General features: G+C 29.4%; 1 protein-coding gene across 6 annotated transcripts in view; it reads left to right on the top strand.

Moving 5' to 3' along the window:
* LOC136988851 (intermembrane lipid transfer protein VPS13A-like) overlaps positions 1-16,016 on the top strand; it is a 368,680-nt gene that overhangs the window by 265,065 nt on the left and 87,599 nt on the right. For all 6 annotated transcript variants that reach the window (XM_067286838.1, XM_067286837.1, XM_067286842.1 and 3 more), the window contains 5 exons: positions 1,773-1,884; positions 6,172-6,306; positions 7,303-7,389; positions 8,363-8,581; positions 12,510-12,596. In XM_067286838.1, coding sequence (XP_067142939.1) covers positions 1,773-1,884; positions 6,172-6,306; positions 7,303-7,389; positions 8,363-8,581; positions 12,510-12,596 — 640 coding nt within the window. The remainder of the gene's footprint in view (positions 1-1,772; positions 1,885-6,171; positions 6,307-7,302; positions 7,390-8,362; positions 8,582-12,509; positions 12,597-16,016) is intronic.

Below are 16,016 nucleotides of genomic sequence, written 5' to 3' on the forward strand. Positions count from 1 at the left end.
TCAAAGTTTCATCTCTTTGGGTCAACCTTTATCTATGATCTATTACATGTGTGAGTCCTCGAGACTCCTCGTTTATCTCCATGCTGCATTTGTTTTGACAACTACAGTTTTTTTCTCTCTCTCCCTACATAACTTTCGTTTTGTTTTTGTCTCAGGAATTTTTATATAAACAACACAATTTTTGCGATTTTGGACCTTGTCTGGAATCTCACACATGCAACTTTGTCATATGTTGACTAAAACCACATTCCTTGTTTTGAAGTCTAAGTTAGCTCCAAGTGCAACCAGTGCCACCTTGTGGGAGTGCTGATCCAATGTTGAATCATAGAGTTTCAAGCTTCCTGCATAATGTACAATGCCCTTTTTTATGGTTTGTGGCACCTCTCTTTTATAGTATACAGGCACCACTGTATGCTTGATATGCTTTTTATCTGAAGACATTTTAACTTAATTTTGTTCAAACAAAATGAGAAGGAAAAAGTTTATAGTAAGCTTCTAAACAAAGAATACAATCTCAAATTTCACAACTGTTATAATTAAATCACACATCTATGTTTAGTGATCACAGCTATTAAAAATATGCAAAAGACTTTCAGTTCAACCCAATATAATCTGTACTTATTAATCATGGCATCTAAGAAGTGAGTGGAAGCAATAACGTTTAAGTGGAAGGGTGTAATATCAATGATTGAGATGGAAAAAGAAACTTATTGCAAAGCATGAAAGCAATATATACGTGTGTTGGTTCTGATGGTCATGTTTAAGATGCCAAAGTTGATGTGCGACCAGTAAATACAATTTTTATTTTATTATACAGTATTTATGTATTTAATTTACTGTTTTTATGTTTTAATTTATTATTAGGTAATTTAATTGCATGTTTTTTACCTTAAACAATGTGTATTTGCTGTTTTGAGTTTATTGAAATGGGTATTGTTTGAAGTCTGGAAATGGATTAATTCACTTTGCATTATTTGAAATAGAAAAAAATGATTTGGACTTTGAATGATTCAGAGTTTGAATGGCTTCCTGGAGTGAATTAAATTTGAAGTATGAGGCACCATGGTAATATATAAATAAATGTGTGTATATATATTCTTTTCAAGGATATAAATAATCTGTATAATGATTAATACAGTCAAACCTGTTTTTATGCGGTGGATAGGGATCGCATAAAAAAAACGCATAAAAAAAATCGCACGAAACTTTACAAGTGGCTATAAAAAATAGTTTTTGCAACACAATTAAAAAAATATTTTTTTATGTGGTCAATAGGGACTGCATAAAAAAAGTCTTACATAGAAAATAACTCAAAACCATACGAAATAGAATTTATTGACAACAGATGTCAGCACTTGACTGCATCATCTCGTCTATCGTCTGTTTTACATATTTTTGTCCAGGTGGTGTTTTTTTGACTTAAAAAATAAATTATTTCATTTTTCGCATATTCATGCAATAATATTACTATAATAAGTTCATTTATGCTATAATAAGTTTATTTAGCTATAATAAGTCAACGTGAGACATGACAAATCGCACGAGACTAGTCGCCAACTATACCGCACAAATAAAAAATCGCACAAAAAAACCGCACAAATTAAAAATTCGCATAAAAAAATCGCACAAAAAAAGACCGCATAAAAACAGGTTTGGCTGTATTTGCATATTATATTTGTACTTTATTTGTATACTTTTTTACCTTTTTAATTTTGATATAAATTTACTTATTTTGTATTTACAAATAACATCATTTCATCATTGTTTTTTAGTCATGATGTCAGTAATGAAGGTTTATGGTGGCAAGATGTGACAGTTTCACAGAAAAATATAAAGTTTCTTATTTGTAATAATAAGGAATTTAACAATGTTTTTTGTATAAAGGTATGTTTATAATTAATACAGTGTACTCCAAATTTATGAGTGTATCTTATTCCTTAAATTTTCTCATGACAAACTTATATCTCATTCCAACATAATCCAGTCATTGTACTCATATAGCCCAAATAACATATTTGATAGAATCCATTTATTTACTCACCTGCCAATAATTTTAAATGAAATAAAATAAAATCAATAAAATGAAACTGTTGATTAGGTTGTTTATCAATCTAAAAAGAACTAAAACAAAGTGAGAGAAGCAAACAAGACATAAGAGAAGTAAATACATAAGTTATCAGACATTTTTTTCTTTAATAGTAAGAAAACAAAAGTTAGTTAAGACAATAAGCGAGTAGTATACAAGTAAAATAGATTTTTAAAAAATGTTTTTTTTTTAAATTAATAAAATTACAGTTACTAATAGAAGGATTTGTAATGTAAGGATGGAGTTCACTAAATTGTGTAGTTATGTTCAAATGATTCATACTACACTCATGAAAAAAGATATAACATGATTGAAACAAAACAAATAGACTGGAATCTACAAGCTATTCAATTGCAGCATGCAGAAACTTCAATCTTGTCACATTCATGAATAGAATATTTTGTCTTATAAATGAGGAAGAGAGATAAAAGAAACAAACTTATATCAAATTCTTATAAATTGAGCTCACACTGTACATACATTTTGCTAAATATTCTAGAAATGAATAATGGGATGATGAAATGTTTTATTAAATCAGGCTATTTTACCACTACTATTAATAATTAGATTCTAAGTAATTTGGTATCAGAGGTAATCATTTGGTTTATGATTAAAACATTTGGGTTTCAAGATGTTTGTATATGTATATTCTTATTTATGCTTCACAATGAATTCTGTAATAAAAATAGTCAGTGTGTGCTGTGCATTAGTATTCAGAATTATCCTGTGTATCCAATGGTTAACTTAACCATTTATTATTTGTGGAATCATAAATCTGCATTTACAGGGTGACAATAATTAACCCGTACAAAGTTTGTAGCAATGTTGCAACTGAACTTTTTTACGTCACTAATTTGCATACTGTTGTGTTTAATTCTTCATGATTTCCTGCGCATATAGATGTGCTTTCGTTGTAATAAGGGTTAGTTTTTTATACTTCTGATAAGTAGCACTGAGTTCAGCGTTAATGTAAATTCTTCTTTTTTTTACTGCAGTAAAAAGAAGAATTTACGTTAACGCTGAACTCAGTGCTACTTATCAGAAGTATAAAAAACTTTAGTGTGAGTTTACTTTTATTTTTTCCACAAGCAATGGTTAGTTTTTTATTTTTTTAAGGATGGTGAACAAACGTTGTGCAATTTTAGAGCTATTCCGGCAAGGAAAACGACAATGTGAAATTGTTCGTTTGCTCGGTGTTCCCAAAATGACAATCTCAGATGCAGTTCGGCGATTTAAGGAGCTTGGCCACGATGGTGACCGTCCCGGACGTGGAAGAAAGCGCACCGTCAACACGTCTAGGAACCGCAAGATCATCAAAAAGCGAGTTGACTGACATGCAAAGGTCTCCATGATAAAAATTGCTCGCGAGATTGGAATCAATCGCGAATCAGTGCGATTAATGGCGAAAAAGGAACTTGGACTCAAGCCCTACAAGTTCCAAAAGGTTCAGCTTCTCACCAATGAAAACAAGTGCATGCGACTCCAAAGATGCCGCCAACTCATGCGTCGTGCCGCACGTCGACAATGGGAGCGCATTCTCTTCACAGACGAGAAGCTTTTCTCCATACAACAGGCGCACAACCATCAAAATGACAGGAACTGGTCTGCAGAGGCTCCCGGATGCTCAGCCGTCATTGAACATCGCCAAAATCCAACGTCAGTCATGGTTTGGGGCGGAATTTGTGCAAGCGGCAAGACACCCCTTGTTTTCATCGATCAAGGGGCCAGAATAAATCAAGATGTGTACCGCAGTGACATTCTTGAGGCCGGGGTACTTCCGTGGGCTCAGCAGCATTTTGGCAGTGCGAAATGGACATTTCAACAGGACTCGGCGCCGGCACACAGGGTGAAGAAGACTCAGGAGTGGTGCAAGGCCCATTTTCCTGATTTCATCTCGTCTGTGGAATGGCCACCATACTTGCCGGATCTGAACCCGATGGACTACAGCATGTGGTCCATTTTGGAGGCCAGGGCCTGCGCTAAGCGCCACAAAAGTTTGGAGTCGCTGAAGCAGTCCTTGCGCCGGGAGTGGGACAAATTGTCTCCAGAAGAGCTGCGGTGCATCGCCGAGAATTTCAAAACACGTTTGGGGCTCTGTATCAAGGCAAAGGAGGCCACTTTGAAACCGGCTGAAAATCTGGTTAATACATAAAGTATTGTCACTGCTATCTACTGTTATTTTCCTAATTTTTATTTCTTTAATAAATTTACGATGCAAAAAACTTGTACGGGTTAATTATTGTCACCCTGTATTAATCCCACTTAAACGTTCTGCTGTAGTCTATTTGAATACATTATTGCAATATCTGTTCCATTCATGAATAGACTAAAACATTATTGTGAGATGCTGGGGTTTGGGGCTATTGCTCTCAACTTGTTTTCCAGTTTCAGTCTGGTAAAGACCACTCAATTGTCACTGGATGGCTATACCATGTTAGAATGATGTAGAAGGGCTTTTTCTAACATCAAGTGGGGAGGTGCAATGAGTCTGTCGATACGGTGACCATTCTCTGAGTAAAGACCAGATCACGAGGTTAACAAATGACAAAAGTTTAATGAGCTAAAGTAAGGAGTACAGTGAAGCGACAGCACTAAGTCTATATACAAGCAAAATCATCATCTTGGTCCGATAATACATCTAAGATACAAACTACCTTATATCTAAGTACTTATACACTAATAGACCAAGAGAGTTTACAGAGATCTATACTGAATATCTCCTATATGGTCTGCTGTCTGCAGGTCCGGATTATACAATGGTCAGGGAGACGATTGTGGATCTTTGCAGGAGAGAGATGGGAGTCTAAATTGGTGAGTAGAGCTTCCATCTGTTGGCTCTTCAAACTATGTCTGCCTCAAACCTCTGAAGTCAGCCCTTCTTTATCCTACTGAGTGTAGGAGGAAAATCCGGTGATGTGGTCTTAAGTTTAAGATGTGTCATCCCATCAGCCAGAGTAGGCCATAAGATTTTGATGACTGAGCCAGATTGTTGATACCTTCTTGTCATGTGTTATGACTCTTTTCACCATATAAGGCAAACAAATTCGAAGTTTTTAGATGTCATCAACGAGGTATGGTGACTCTTCTTACCTCATAATTGAACCAATTTTGATGTTTTTCCTCATTAATAACCACATGTTTGGATTTATTCTCGGAACTTATTCAAAACATAGTTAAAAATTGTTGATGTTATAAGGATATTCAATTGTCTTTTATCTATTAGATCAGAAGGCAATGGAAATGCTAGGTGGTGAGAAACAAAAGTGGGTTTTTTCCACTTCAAAAATTAACTACATATTAATTTAACTAATTAATCGCCTCAGGATCTTACATTATTTTTTAAATTTCTTAATTATATCAAATGTTTCAAAAATATTTTTACATGAGACAAACACAAAATTTTATGGAAATTCTTAAATTTCAAAACTATATTGAATTGATTGGCAGTTATTGGCCAGTTGAGTTAACTTCACACAAAATGGATAGAATTCAAAATCAGGGGTAGCAGATTAACAATAATAAGACATATTCGTAATTGATATTTTGTTGAGTTTAATTACAATCTAAAATTGAGATGGAAATTATAATGATTTTATATATAAATATTAATCAAATTATTAAATAAATTAATTGAGTGATTCATCATTATAATTTTCATCAAAATTTTTACTTACTTTTAGAATTTTTAGGCTTTAACATTTTTTTCTATAGTAGTTTAAGTAGTTTTTATTGTCTTTTATTTTATTAAATCATAAATTATTGATTTAAAAACACAAAAAAAAAAACCTTAAAAAATTGCATTAACCACTTTAATCTAAGTTTTTGGCTATTTTACTGACACTTCCCAGAAGAAACTTACAAATTGAACAATTTATTCTGGAATGTTTAAAATTTATTTTTCTATTCATTCAATTTGTTTCTTCTGAGGAAGATGGTAAATTATGACCAAAAACGTTAGAAATTAAAGTGGTTAATATAATTTTTAAGGTTTTTTTAAAGTGTTTTTACTATTCAGCATTGCATTTATCAGAAATTATTGATTTAAATTTAAATTTTTCAATAAATTAATATTTTATTTTTGACAGGTAGTATGCACTGAGAATAAAAATGCAAGAAGTCCTGCAACTGGTTCAAAATTAGTTCCTAATTATACTCTTCATTTATATTCTCCAGTAAACATTCATAATTCTCTTCCATATGTGCTAAACCTTACATTTAAGGTAATTATGTATTATGATTATAAATCTAATTAATATTACTTTAATAAATATTTACATTAAAAATTATTAAAATTAGCTTATAAATTATTAAAGTTATGAGATTTGTCCCATCACAAGACTGAGGGATGTGTAGGTCATATAACTAGGAATTTAAATGACTTGTATAAGCACTCAAAATGTGTTGAGAATCAAATGAAATAAAAGTTGCTTAGATAAAAATGAAAATTATGTTATGTCAGATGGGGATATATGTCAGTTAATTATTAATTGTGCAATCCTTTGTCTTAAACCTCCATGTGTCAGTTATGACTCCAAAAACCTTAAGGCCATGTACTTTCCTTCAATGACCTTTGACAGGCAGTGAAATTTCTCGAGCACCAAACCAAAAGTAAAGTTCTCATCCTTCCTCCACTTCATGAGACTATTTTCAAAACTCAACTGACTGGTCCTACGCAATTGGACAGGAAGGGGGACAAACTCCAGAGTTTAAGTTACACAAAGAAACAGGAATAGACAAGCTATTCCAAGACTGAAAATACAGGGGTAGACAAAAAAAAAAATACATGAAAAAATACAAGGCGTACCACCACAAAACCATGTAGACAGTTGTGATACTAAATTATTCCAAATTTAGACTAAGATGCATATTCTGGAATTGTAAAAATGCATTCCAAAACTGCATCAACAATCTTATGGAATACAGATAATAGTATATTAATAATAGTGATTATATATTAAATTTTATGCTGTCATATTGATCTACTTGACCATAAGTCGTTGAAATACGCTAGAAAATACCTTTTATTGATTGAATAAAAATGAAAGTAATTTATAGCATTGCTGATGTTTATTCAAATTTTTTTGAAAAAATTGATTCCATTTTTTGAATTAATATTTCAATATTTTCTTTTTAATGGTAATTCTTTAAATATAATGCATGTAAAATTTCTTTTTACGTCAAAAAATTCATAATTAACAATAATACATTAATTACAGAATGATAAGCAAGTCAAACTTGGTCAAGGTGAGTCAGTGCCTGTTTTGGATATAGAACCTCATAAACTTCAAGAAGTAAAATTTGAGGTAGGTTTATATTTTTCTAATTTAGTTATATTAATTAATCAAATTCATTAAATTTGATTATGTTGATTTATTTTGTACAATAAATTGAAATTTAAATTTTTTTCAAATATTTATCAAAATTTTATCTTACTTTGCAATTATCAAATTATATTATATATCTCAATAATCATTTTAATGGTAAATCTATACATTCAATATATGAGTTCTGTTCAAATTCTTGAATTCATGACTACAAGTAATGTACAGTGAATAGGCCATCACTTTTAAGACCATGCTGACATCTACCAAAAGTTTCTTCTGTAGCCTTTGATGTAATTAAGTAAAAACAATTATATAAAAGTAGAATCAAATGATTCAACAGTGTGTTTTGTTTGTTGACATTAAGACGAATTTAACTGATTAATTACATAGAAATAATACAATAATATTAAGGAATAAATAGAGAATGAAATTAAAATATTTGAAGAAACAAAGAAAGATATTTATTTAACAAAGACAATAATTAAAAAATAACATATCTTTTATATAAGTCAAGAATTCTTAATTAATTAAGTATTTTTGAGAGTACTTACTACTTACTCCTCATCTTTAAAATCCTTCAAAAAAGTTGAAAAATGTAGTTTATTTTCAAAAAGTTTTCTAATATAACTTTGTGAATAAACAAGTTTTTTATTTATATTTTAATACTTTTTAGATTGTAATTCCAATTTCTTAATTGAAATAATATAAACATGTAGAAAATATTACATTATTTTTCAACTTGTTTTGTAAGCTTTCTACGTCTTTTATTAATTTAGTCATGAAATTAGATAAACTTTTATTATAGAATCTTCTTAAAGAAATTGATGAAAATAATTTTTTCAGATAATTTCAAAAAGAAAAATGCATGTTAACTTATTTCTAAGATGAATTTTTTTATATTTTAAAAATAAAAATCTTGATATTTATTTTATTTGAGTAAATTTTAATTAAGGTTTCACAGTATTTTGGAATTCCATGGACTGGTTCTTTAGAATTAACAGCAAATATGGAAGAACATCGTACTATAGTTATGGAACCAGAATCTGATACTGAAGGTGGAAACAAGCAACTTAGTCTTAGTGTTCATCTTCAAGATGAATATAGTCTGGATGTTTATTTATTTGCACCATACTGGATTGTGAATAAAACAAATCTGCCTCTTCAATTTAGAGTAAGTTTTTATATATTTATTTTTTCTATAATATTAATATATTTTTAAAATAAAATTCTTTCATTTGCTAGTGTTATTGAGAAAGAATATACTCTGGTAAAGTCTTTCTCACTTTTTTCTATGAAGAAGAAAAAGAATGAAGTTATTTATTTAGTAATTCTGTCTCTCTTGTTAAAAACACCTTCAGGAATTCCATTTAAAAGCTAGAAGAGAACAAAATTGAACACATTTAAAAAGTCTCTAAAAAGAATCACTTGGAGTTAATTCATTAAAATTATATGCCAAATGTCACATCTATTGAAAAATGAAATGTTTCATTGAATAAAATGAAGAATTAACCTTTTAGATGAAAATAAAACCCTTTATATTACCACTATATCTTTATTCCATGATTTTACTGTTTTATATTGTAACATCGAGATATAGCTATATAAAAAGTATGCAAATTATACAATAATAGAACTGCATAAATGATCTAATTTTGCTATGATAATTTACAAATCTCTGTCATTTGTTAAGAATCTATGAAAATTGGGAAAAATAGAAATGATCAATTTATACTTAAATTTATTTCCCGTATATAGAATTTAAACTATGAGATAGCAACATAATCAAAAAATTCCAATAAATAGCAAAATATTTAAAATTTTTGATTATGTAATATAATCAAATTATATTATTATTAATTATCAAAATTAATATTATCTAATGAATCATCAAACACCTGATGCTGACAACGTTTATTACACAAACATTAAAGTTGTCGACCTAATATGATAGGCCATCTTCAGATGCAGCGAAATTCGAATGTATTTTTAACTTAACATTAAAACGACAGAACGTTTGAACACTTTTATATTTAAATTTAGAACAAAATACTAGATAAATTAACAAATAAATAATAAAACAAAACAAAATATATTAAATGAACTAATACAATAACGATGTAAATAATATAATAAAATAAAAAATAACATATATAAAATAAAATAAAATACACAAAATATGCCTCTAAGTAAAAGGTGTGGGCTAAGAATTTTTGTGTTTTAGTTTTTCTTTTATGTAGAATTTCCATATGGAAGCTAGTCCATCTGCATCCCTGGTATTAATACAATATTAATATTATCAAAATGATATTGTGTTATAAAGTAAAAATTTATTTAATGACTGCCAAATATCTAATATTATAATATATTACTTGAGGCAATTTATATTCGTTGGATGTTTTATGAAAATGATTACAATCTGTAAGATTTATAATAGTACAATAAGACCCCACTTAATGCAGGGGATATGTTCCTAGATGACAAAGCTCTAAGTGAAACAGCATTAAATGAGACCATTTTAAGATAGAGTAAATAGGGATAGGGAAACACGTGATCCAAAAAATAAGCAAATTTTACTATAATTTTAAGTTATATTATTATGCAAAAATTTATATAAAAATATGTTAAATAACACACAAATGTACATGCACAGAAATGTAAAGTTAACTTTTGTGATGAAGGTCCTAGCTCTTCTGAAATTCTTGTTTTTTGCGATGAAGTCGTGTAGTTTCATTGGTCACTTTCTTTTTCTTTCCTTAAGCAAATGTCGGTAGCAGAAGATCACATCCAAACGCCTTGTTTTGCTTTGGCACTCCTATCAAAATCTTGATCATTTGGTACAATTTGATCAATGATTTTAGTTATTGTTACCAAACTTTTACTAAGGAAAACTGTAAAGGAATTTTTTGGGTTCTTCATCTCCAGAATCTCTATTTTCCAGTTCTACATGAATTCCTTGTTCTGCCAGTTCTTTGAAGGTCGTCGTTGGTAAGGCTCTTACGAGAAACCTGCAGTAACTCCCCAATATCCTGCTTGTCTACATTTCCTGTATCGATTAAGTTGATAATTTTGTCAACCTAATGATGCAGCAATAGGCTCTTCTCAATGAGAATTCTTGGATACCTTCAGCCATAACATCGTCCACACTCCATTCATGCATTTATCAGTTAATTCTTGCCAAGTGAAGTCAATATATTTCTTATGGCATCCATGATGTTATATTTTTTCCAAAATTGCACAAAACAAACATAGATTTAAGGGAAGTACACGCTACGATGAATTGCCACCTTTTGCTGATTGGTTCATGTTTGGGAATAATTGTATTATATACAAATCAATGAAATACCATGTTAATTTGAATCACTGTAAATTTTGAGCGTTTTTTAGATTTCAAGCAGTCTGCGTTATATGAAATCAGCGTTAAGCGAGGCAGTGTTAAACGGGATCTTACTGTACAGTTAATTTTTCTTTTCTAATCTTTATTTTCTTTTTTTCATACTATATTTTTGTGGATTGACTGGCATGCCGTATATAATTGGTAGAGACAAGCATACAGGAAACCCTAGGGTTACTAGCATACTAAAAGATAAAATTAATCAGATTTAACAAAACTAGTTGTTAAATAAATGTTAAAGAAAACATTCTTCAGAGTACATTAAAAATAATAACGTAATTTGACTGACTTAAAATCAGGAAGAGAGTTTTCATTTACAAGGCAATGAAATAATTAATGACTTATTGACTAATAGTAGTAGTTAGTCAGTGTAGGCTACAAAAACACTTAAAAATAACATCATCATCTCAAATTTCACACAAAGCCAATGTTAATGGTGTAAATTGAGATAAATTACATCAACTTAAGTTTCTTAAATTTAATTTCTTCATTTTCTCTTCTTTCTAACATGTAAAATACTCTTGGAATTCTGAAAGTGCTTTTTTGTGTGTATTTTATTGTTATTTGATTCAAAAACACAAAAATAAACATATTAAACATATAAAACATATAATCATAGTTTTTGATTTAATACCGACATTTTCACAGTTTAGAATAAAAACTTGTTCATTTTTTTAATGCGCTCTCTAGAGAGGGATGTATAACCTCACTTAAATCGACATGCTGGCATTCCCAGGGATAAACCAGCATGCTGGTTTTTACCATATGGAAATATCTGATTTCATGGGCTCTCCCAGATAGACCAGCATGCTGGTCATTCTGCAAAAAATACAGTACTTTTGTAGTGAGACAGGTATAATTTCAAATGGTTTCCTGCAGAAAAGTATGAATGGATTTTATGGAAAAAGACTATAAAAAAAGCTGCAGATAAAAGTTTCTTATGTGTTTATTAAAAGCTTTGAAGGAAAAAGTTGAAGGAAGGTTTGAGTTAATTCGAATTGCTCAGTCCCTTTCTCTTTAAATATAAGCGATGTGCCACTAAATCTGCAAAGAGAAATGTGTTTTCAGCAGGATCATGTTCCATCACACTTTTCCACAGAGATACATATATTGTTAAACCAGGAATTTGTTGGCAGATAGACAGATCATGAAGGACTCACTAAATAGTTCTTTTGCTTATCTGATCCATACCTCTCAATTACTTTCTAAGGAGATACTTCGAAGAAAAAGTGATAATATGACTGTTGTGCAGAGTTAGCCAAATTTTTATAAAAATGATAAATAAATATTTAGAAATATGAATGATCAGCAATTTGAACATTTAATAAAATAAATAGACAAAATAATGTAACTGATGAGAATGTAATAATTACATCTCTTCAACAACTTTAATCAAAGTTTCAGCTGTCTGTATTCTTAACAGATTCATCTAAAGCATATTTGATAATATGTAAGTTTTTCAGATTTTTTTTTTTTGCAGAATACAAAAATATGCTTTTTTAGAGGATTCAGTTTGAAATTTCAAAGTTAATCCCTATTCCCTTATGAAATAAAGCAAGGAGCAATATAATTCTATCATTGTTTGAAATACTTTTAAAACCATAAAAATGAAAAAAAATGTTTGCATTAGTTAAGTCATTAGCATTACATGGAATATTCTGTATATTAGTATACAATTATGTTTAACACATTTTTTTTTTTTTTACAGGGTTCATCATCTGATGTGCTTTATGAAACATATGCTACTAGTGACGAACCACTTTTATTTCGTTTTAAAAAACACAAAAAGAAAAAAGTAAGTGCATTATAGTATTGTTTAGTCATATTTTTTCTTTTTTATTTATCTTTAGAATAAATCTCTGTCATGGACTCAGTATTTCTGATGAAATATTGATACATAATATTTGATTGAACTTACATTTACTTTTTTGGGGTAATAATGATTTTAAAGTAGATTTTATATTAATAATTTAACAATAATAAAATGTTAAACATATATTTCTTATACTGTGAAAACATTTTAAATAGTTCTTAATGCACTTTAGTAATTTAAAAGTTGTTGCAATATTTTATTTATATAATTCCATAAACAATTAAATTGATAATGATAATTAAGATAGTTGCACTTTTTGGAACTGTGTTGTATCATTATGTTAAAAATTATTTCTGTATGAAGGAACATCAATCCACATCAATGCTTTTCTTATCATATCATTTTTATTTCATCAATTTGCACAGATGCACGTCAGGATCATTCTTTCTCTTTTCAGTATGGTGTATTTTTTCTTGGTTTTTGACAAGACATCTCTGCAATAAATACTCATAAAACTTTGGCCTAACTTTGCACCACTTCTGTACTTATATCTGATAGTAAGAAATTCACTAAAATTAAATCTCTTTTTTTGCTTTGATATTATTGCCAAGTTTTAACGTTGGTTAAGGTTTTACCAGTTTTCACTCATTTAAATTTTGAAATAAAAAATTTTATAAAACCATGATAAACTTGTTAAAAATTATTTTAGCCTTTTTTCTAGTAATCAAAATAAAGGGGTACTCAGTTAAATCTATCATTTCTAAGCCATCAAGTTGACTAATGATAAAATTTAGTCAATTGCAAAAGAAGTGGTCTATGTACAGGCCAAAGTTTTTTGAAAGTTTATTGCAGAGATGTCTTGTCAAGAAAAAAAAAAGAAAAATTGAAAAATATGCCATGCTGAGAATGGAATGAATGATCCCAAAATTAGCTATGGCAATTGCTGAAATAAAGCTGTTTTACAAGGTATGCATTGATGAAGATTGATGTTACTTTATACAGAAATAATTTGTGGAAGTTGATTGATTAATTTAAATTTTCTACAGTAGAAGCAAGAATTGATTATACAAGATAGATAATATAGTTTATTTTTTCACTTTTATCTCATAAATCATGTGTACAGAATATCATATTTTTTTGATAAGATGACAAAATTCATTCTCTAAATTTCCTTAATACAATATTAATTTCCTTTAGCATATTTGCTTTAATTTACATGAGAATGTTTTGTGTTAATGCAAGAAATGAATGACTAATTTTGTTAATAGCTAACAACTAGAAATTCATGAAAACTTCAAAAAGTTCAATTAAAATTTTTATGAAAATAAGAGGGTCATCTATGTAATACAGTGGAATCTTGGTATACATCTGCTTTAGAATATGTCCAATTCGGAATATGTCCTGTTTGGACGAAACAAATTTTGCTTGATATATGACTTTTGTTCGGTATACGACTTAATTCAATTTTACGCGCCATCTATGAACAAGTAGCACTGTCAGTGTACTAGACCAGACTAGACGTTTGCGGTTCCACATTTTATAACTTTGTTAAATTTCTTCTGATTTTAATTTGTAAGTAAAATTTTATTATTTTTATTAATCATGAATTGCAAAAAGGCAAATGAAAAGCAACAGAAAACTAAAAAAATGACTAGAGTCACAATGGAACTGAAAAAAGAGATTGTTGAGAAATATGAAGGTGGAATGCGTGTTTGAGATTTAACTGTTGCATACCGTATTCCAAGAATGATATCAACAATCGTGAAAAATAAAGACATTATTTTTCACGATTTCTAAACAGAGATTGGAGACATTAGATCATGTTGAGAAATTGCTTTTGCTTTTGATAACTGAAAAACAATGTGCTGGTAACAGCATATCAGAAGCAATTATTTGTGATTATTGTTTACAACGAAAATGGACTGTATACAAGCACACACAATAATTGCACTATTAAAACAACTTTATTACCTACAACAATCCAAAACACTGCAATAATACTGCCCGGACTCCTCTCGAATCCGTTCCACAGCCAAGATGGCGTCCACGCTCACAGGAACAACCAAAAAACGCGCGAAAATAAAAAAGCGCCCTCTCACAACATTAAAGTTTTCCAAAAAAAAATAAAAAATAATTTAAACATTATTACTGTAATAACTTTAAAAATCTATAATAAAATTTATTCTTTTATTAATGTGCTTAAACAGTGTTTCAATTATTTTACAATCCCATTAATATACCATATCAAGAGGAGTTTTTTTTACTTGAGAACGGATTAATCATTTTTACATTACTTCTTATGGGAAAGGTTGGTTTGGTATATGTCCTATTCAGTATAAGTCCAAACATCAGGAATGGATTAAGATTGTATATCGAGGTTCCACTGTATAGTAGAAAAATATATGTACCTGTAAACATCATGTAGCATACCTGTAAAATTTGATTTTTTGACATGTTAATCAATATTTTAAGAATTTTTTTTGACTGTGAACATGGGTAAAAAGTGATTCCAAATTATTGTCAGGATTTCCATGTTCTATGATTTTTCAAACAAAATAACAAATTAAAACTGTTCATAGAATATGAAAGTGTAACTTACTATGTAATAAAAATTTTTATTACATACAAAATTAATGCTGCAGAATGCTAAACAACTTCAACATGCATACCTTCTTTGGGATATATGATTTCTGAGCAATAATCAATTTTCTCCAAGTGTTTTTTAGCATTTGCAGTATAATTGTCTCTATCATAACAACAATTCTGTAAAAATTTATATACTCACATACAATGTCAAATGTATTATAAGGAAGAAATAGTCCTCTCTTTTGGCATTAGATTTATTTATTGATGAATTAAATACATATAAGTATTTTAAATAATTCAAAATGTCATCCTCGAGGACATTTAATTTCTGAGGTCTCTGATGATGTGTAAAAAATAGATGTTATATCTTCAGCCATGCAGACAATTGAGTTTTGAATAATAATAATAATAATAATAAAAACATAATATTACCCACTCAGATCTTCAATTATAATCTCTTAAGTCTTTATCATATAAGGAAGCAGCTTTGAAGGAGTTGTAAGCAGAAGACAAAAATTGTTTTATCTTATCACTTTATTTTTGTTTATTATTATTATGTTGAGTCTAGTGGGTTATACTCGGTTGACACCGGTGACTGTGTACTATACTGGACCACAGTCAAGGCATAGCAACCAAAGCAAAACTAAAATTAAATAAGTGTGTCAGTGTCAGTGTCTGTATTCAAGAATTTCTTAACAATACGGCATGTGTTCAATATAGTGGCCTTCTGTAGTGTGATTTATGTACAATATTTCTATTCAATTGTAATGTTCCCAGGCTATTGTGTAGTGTCTGTGGTATCACACCTGTACAGGA

This window comes from Centruroides vittatus, unplaced genomic scaffold (genome assembly GCF_030686945.1).
Source record: "Centruroides vittatus isolate TY-2023 unplaced genomic scaffold, ASM3068694v2 scaffold_386, whole genome shotgun sequence".
NCBI classification, from domain to species: Eukaryota; Metazoa; Arthropoda; class Arachnida; order Scorpiones; family Buthidae; genus Centruroides; species Centruroides vittatus.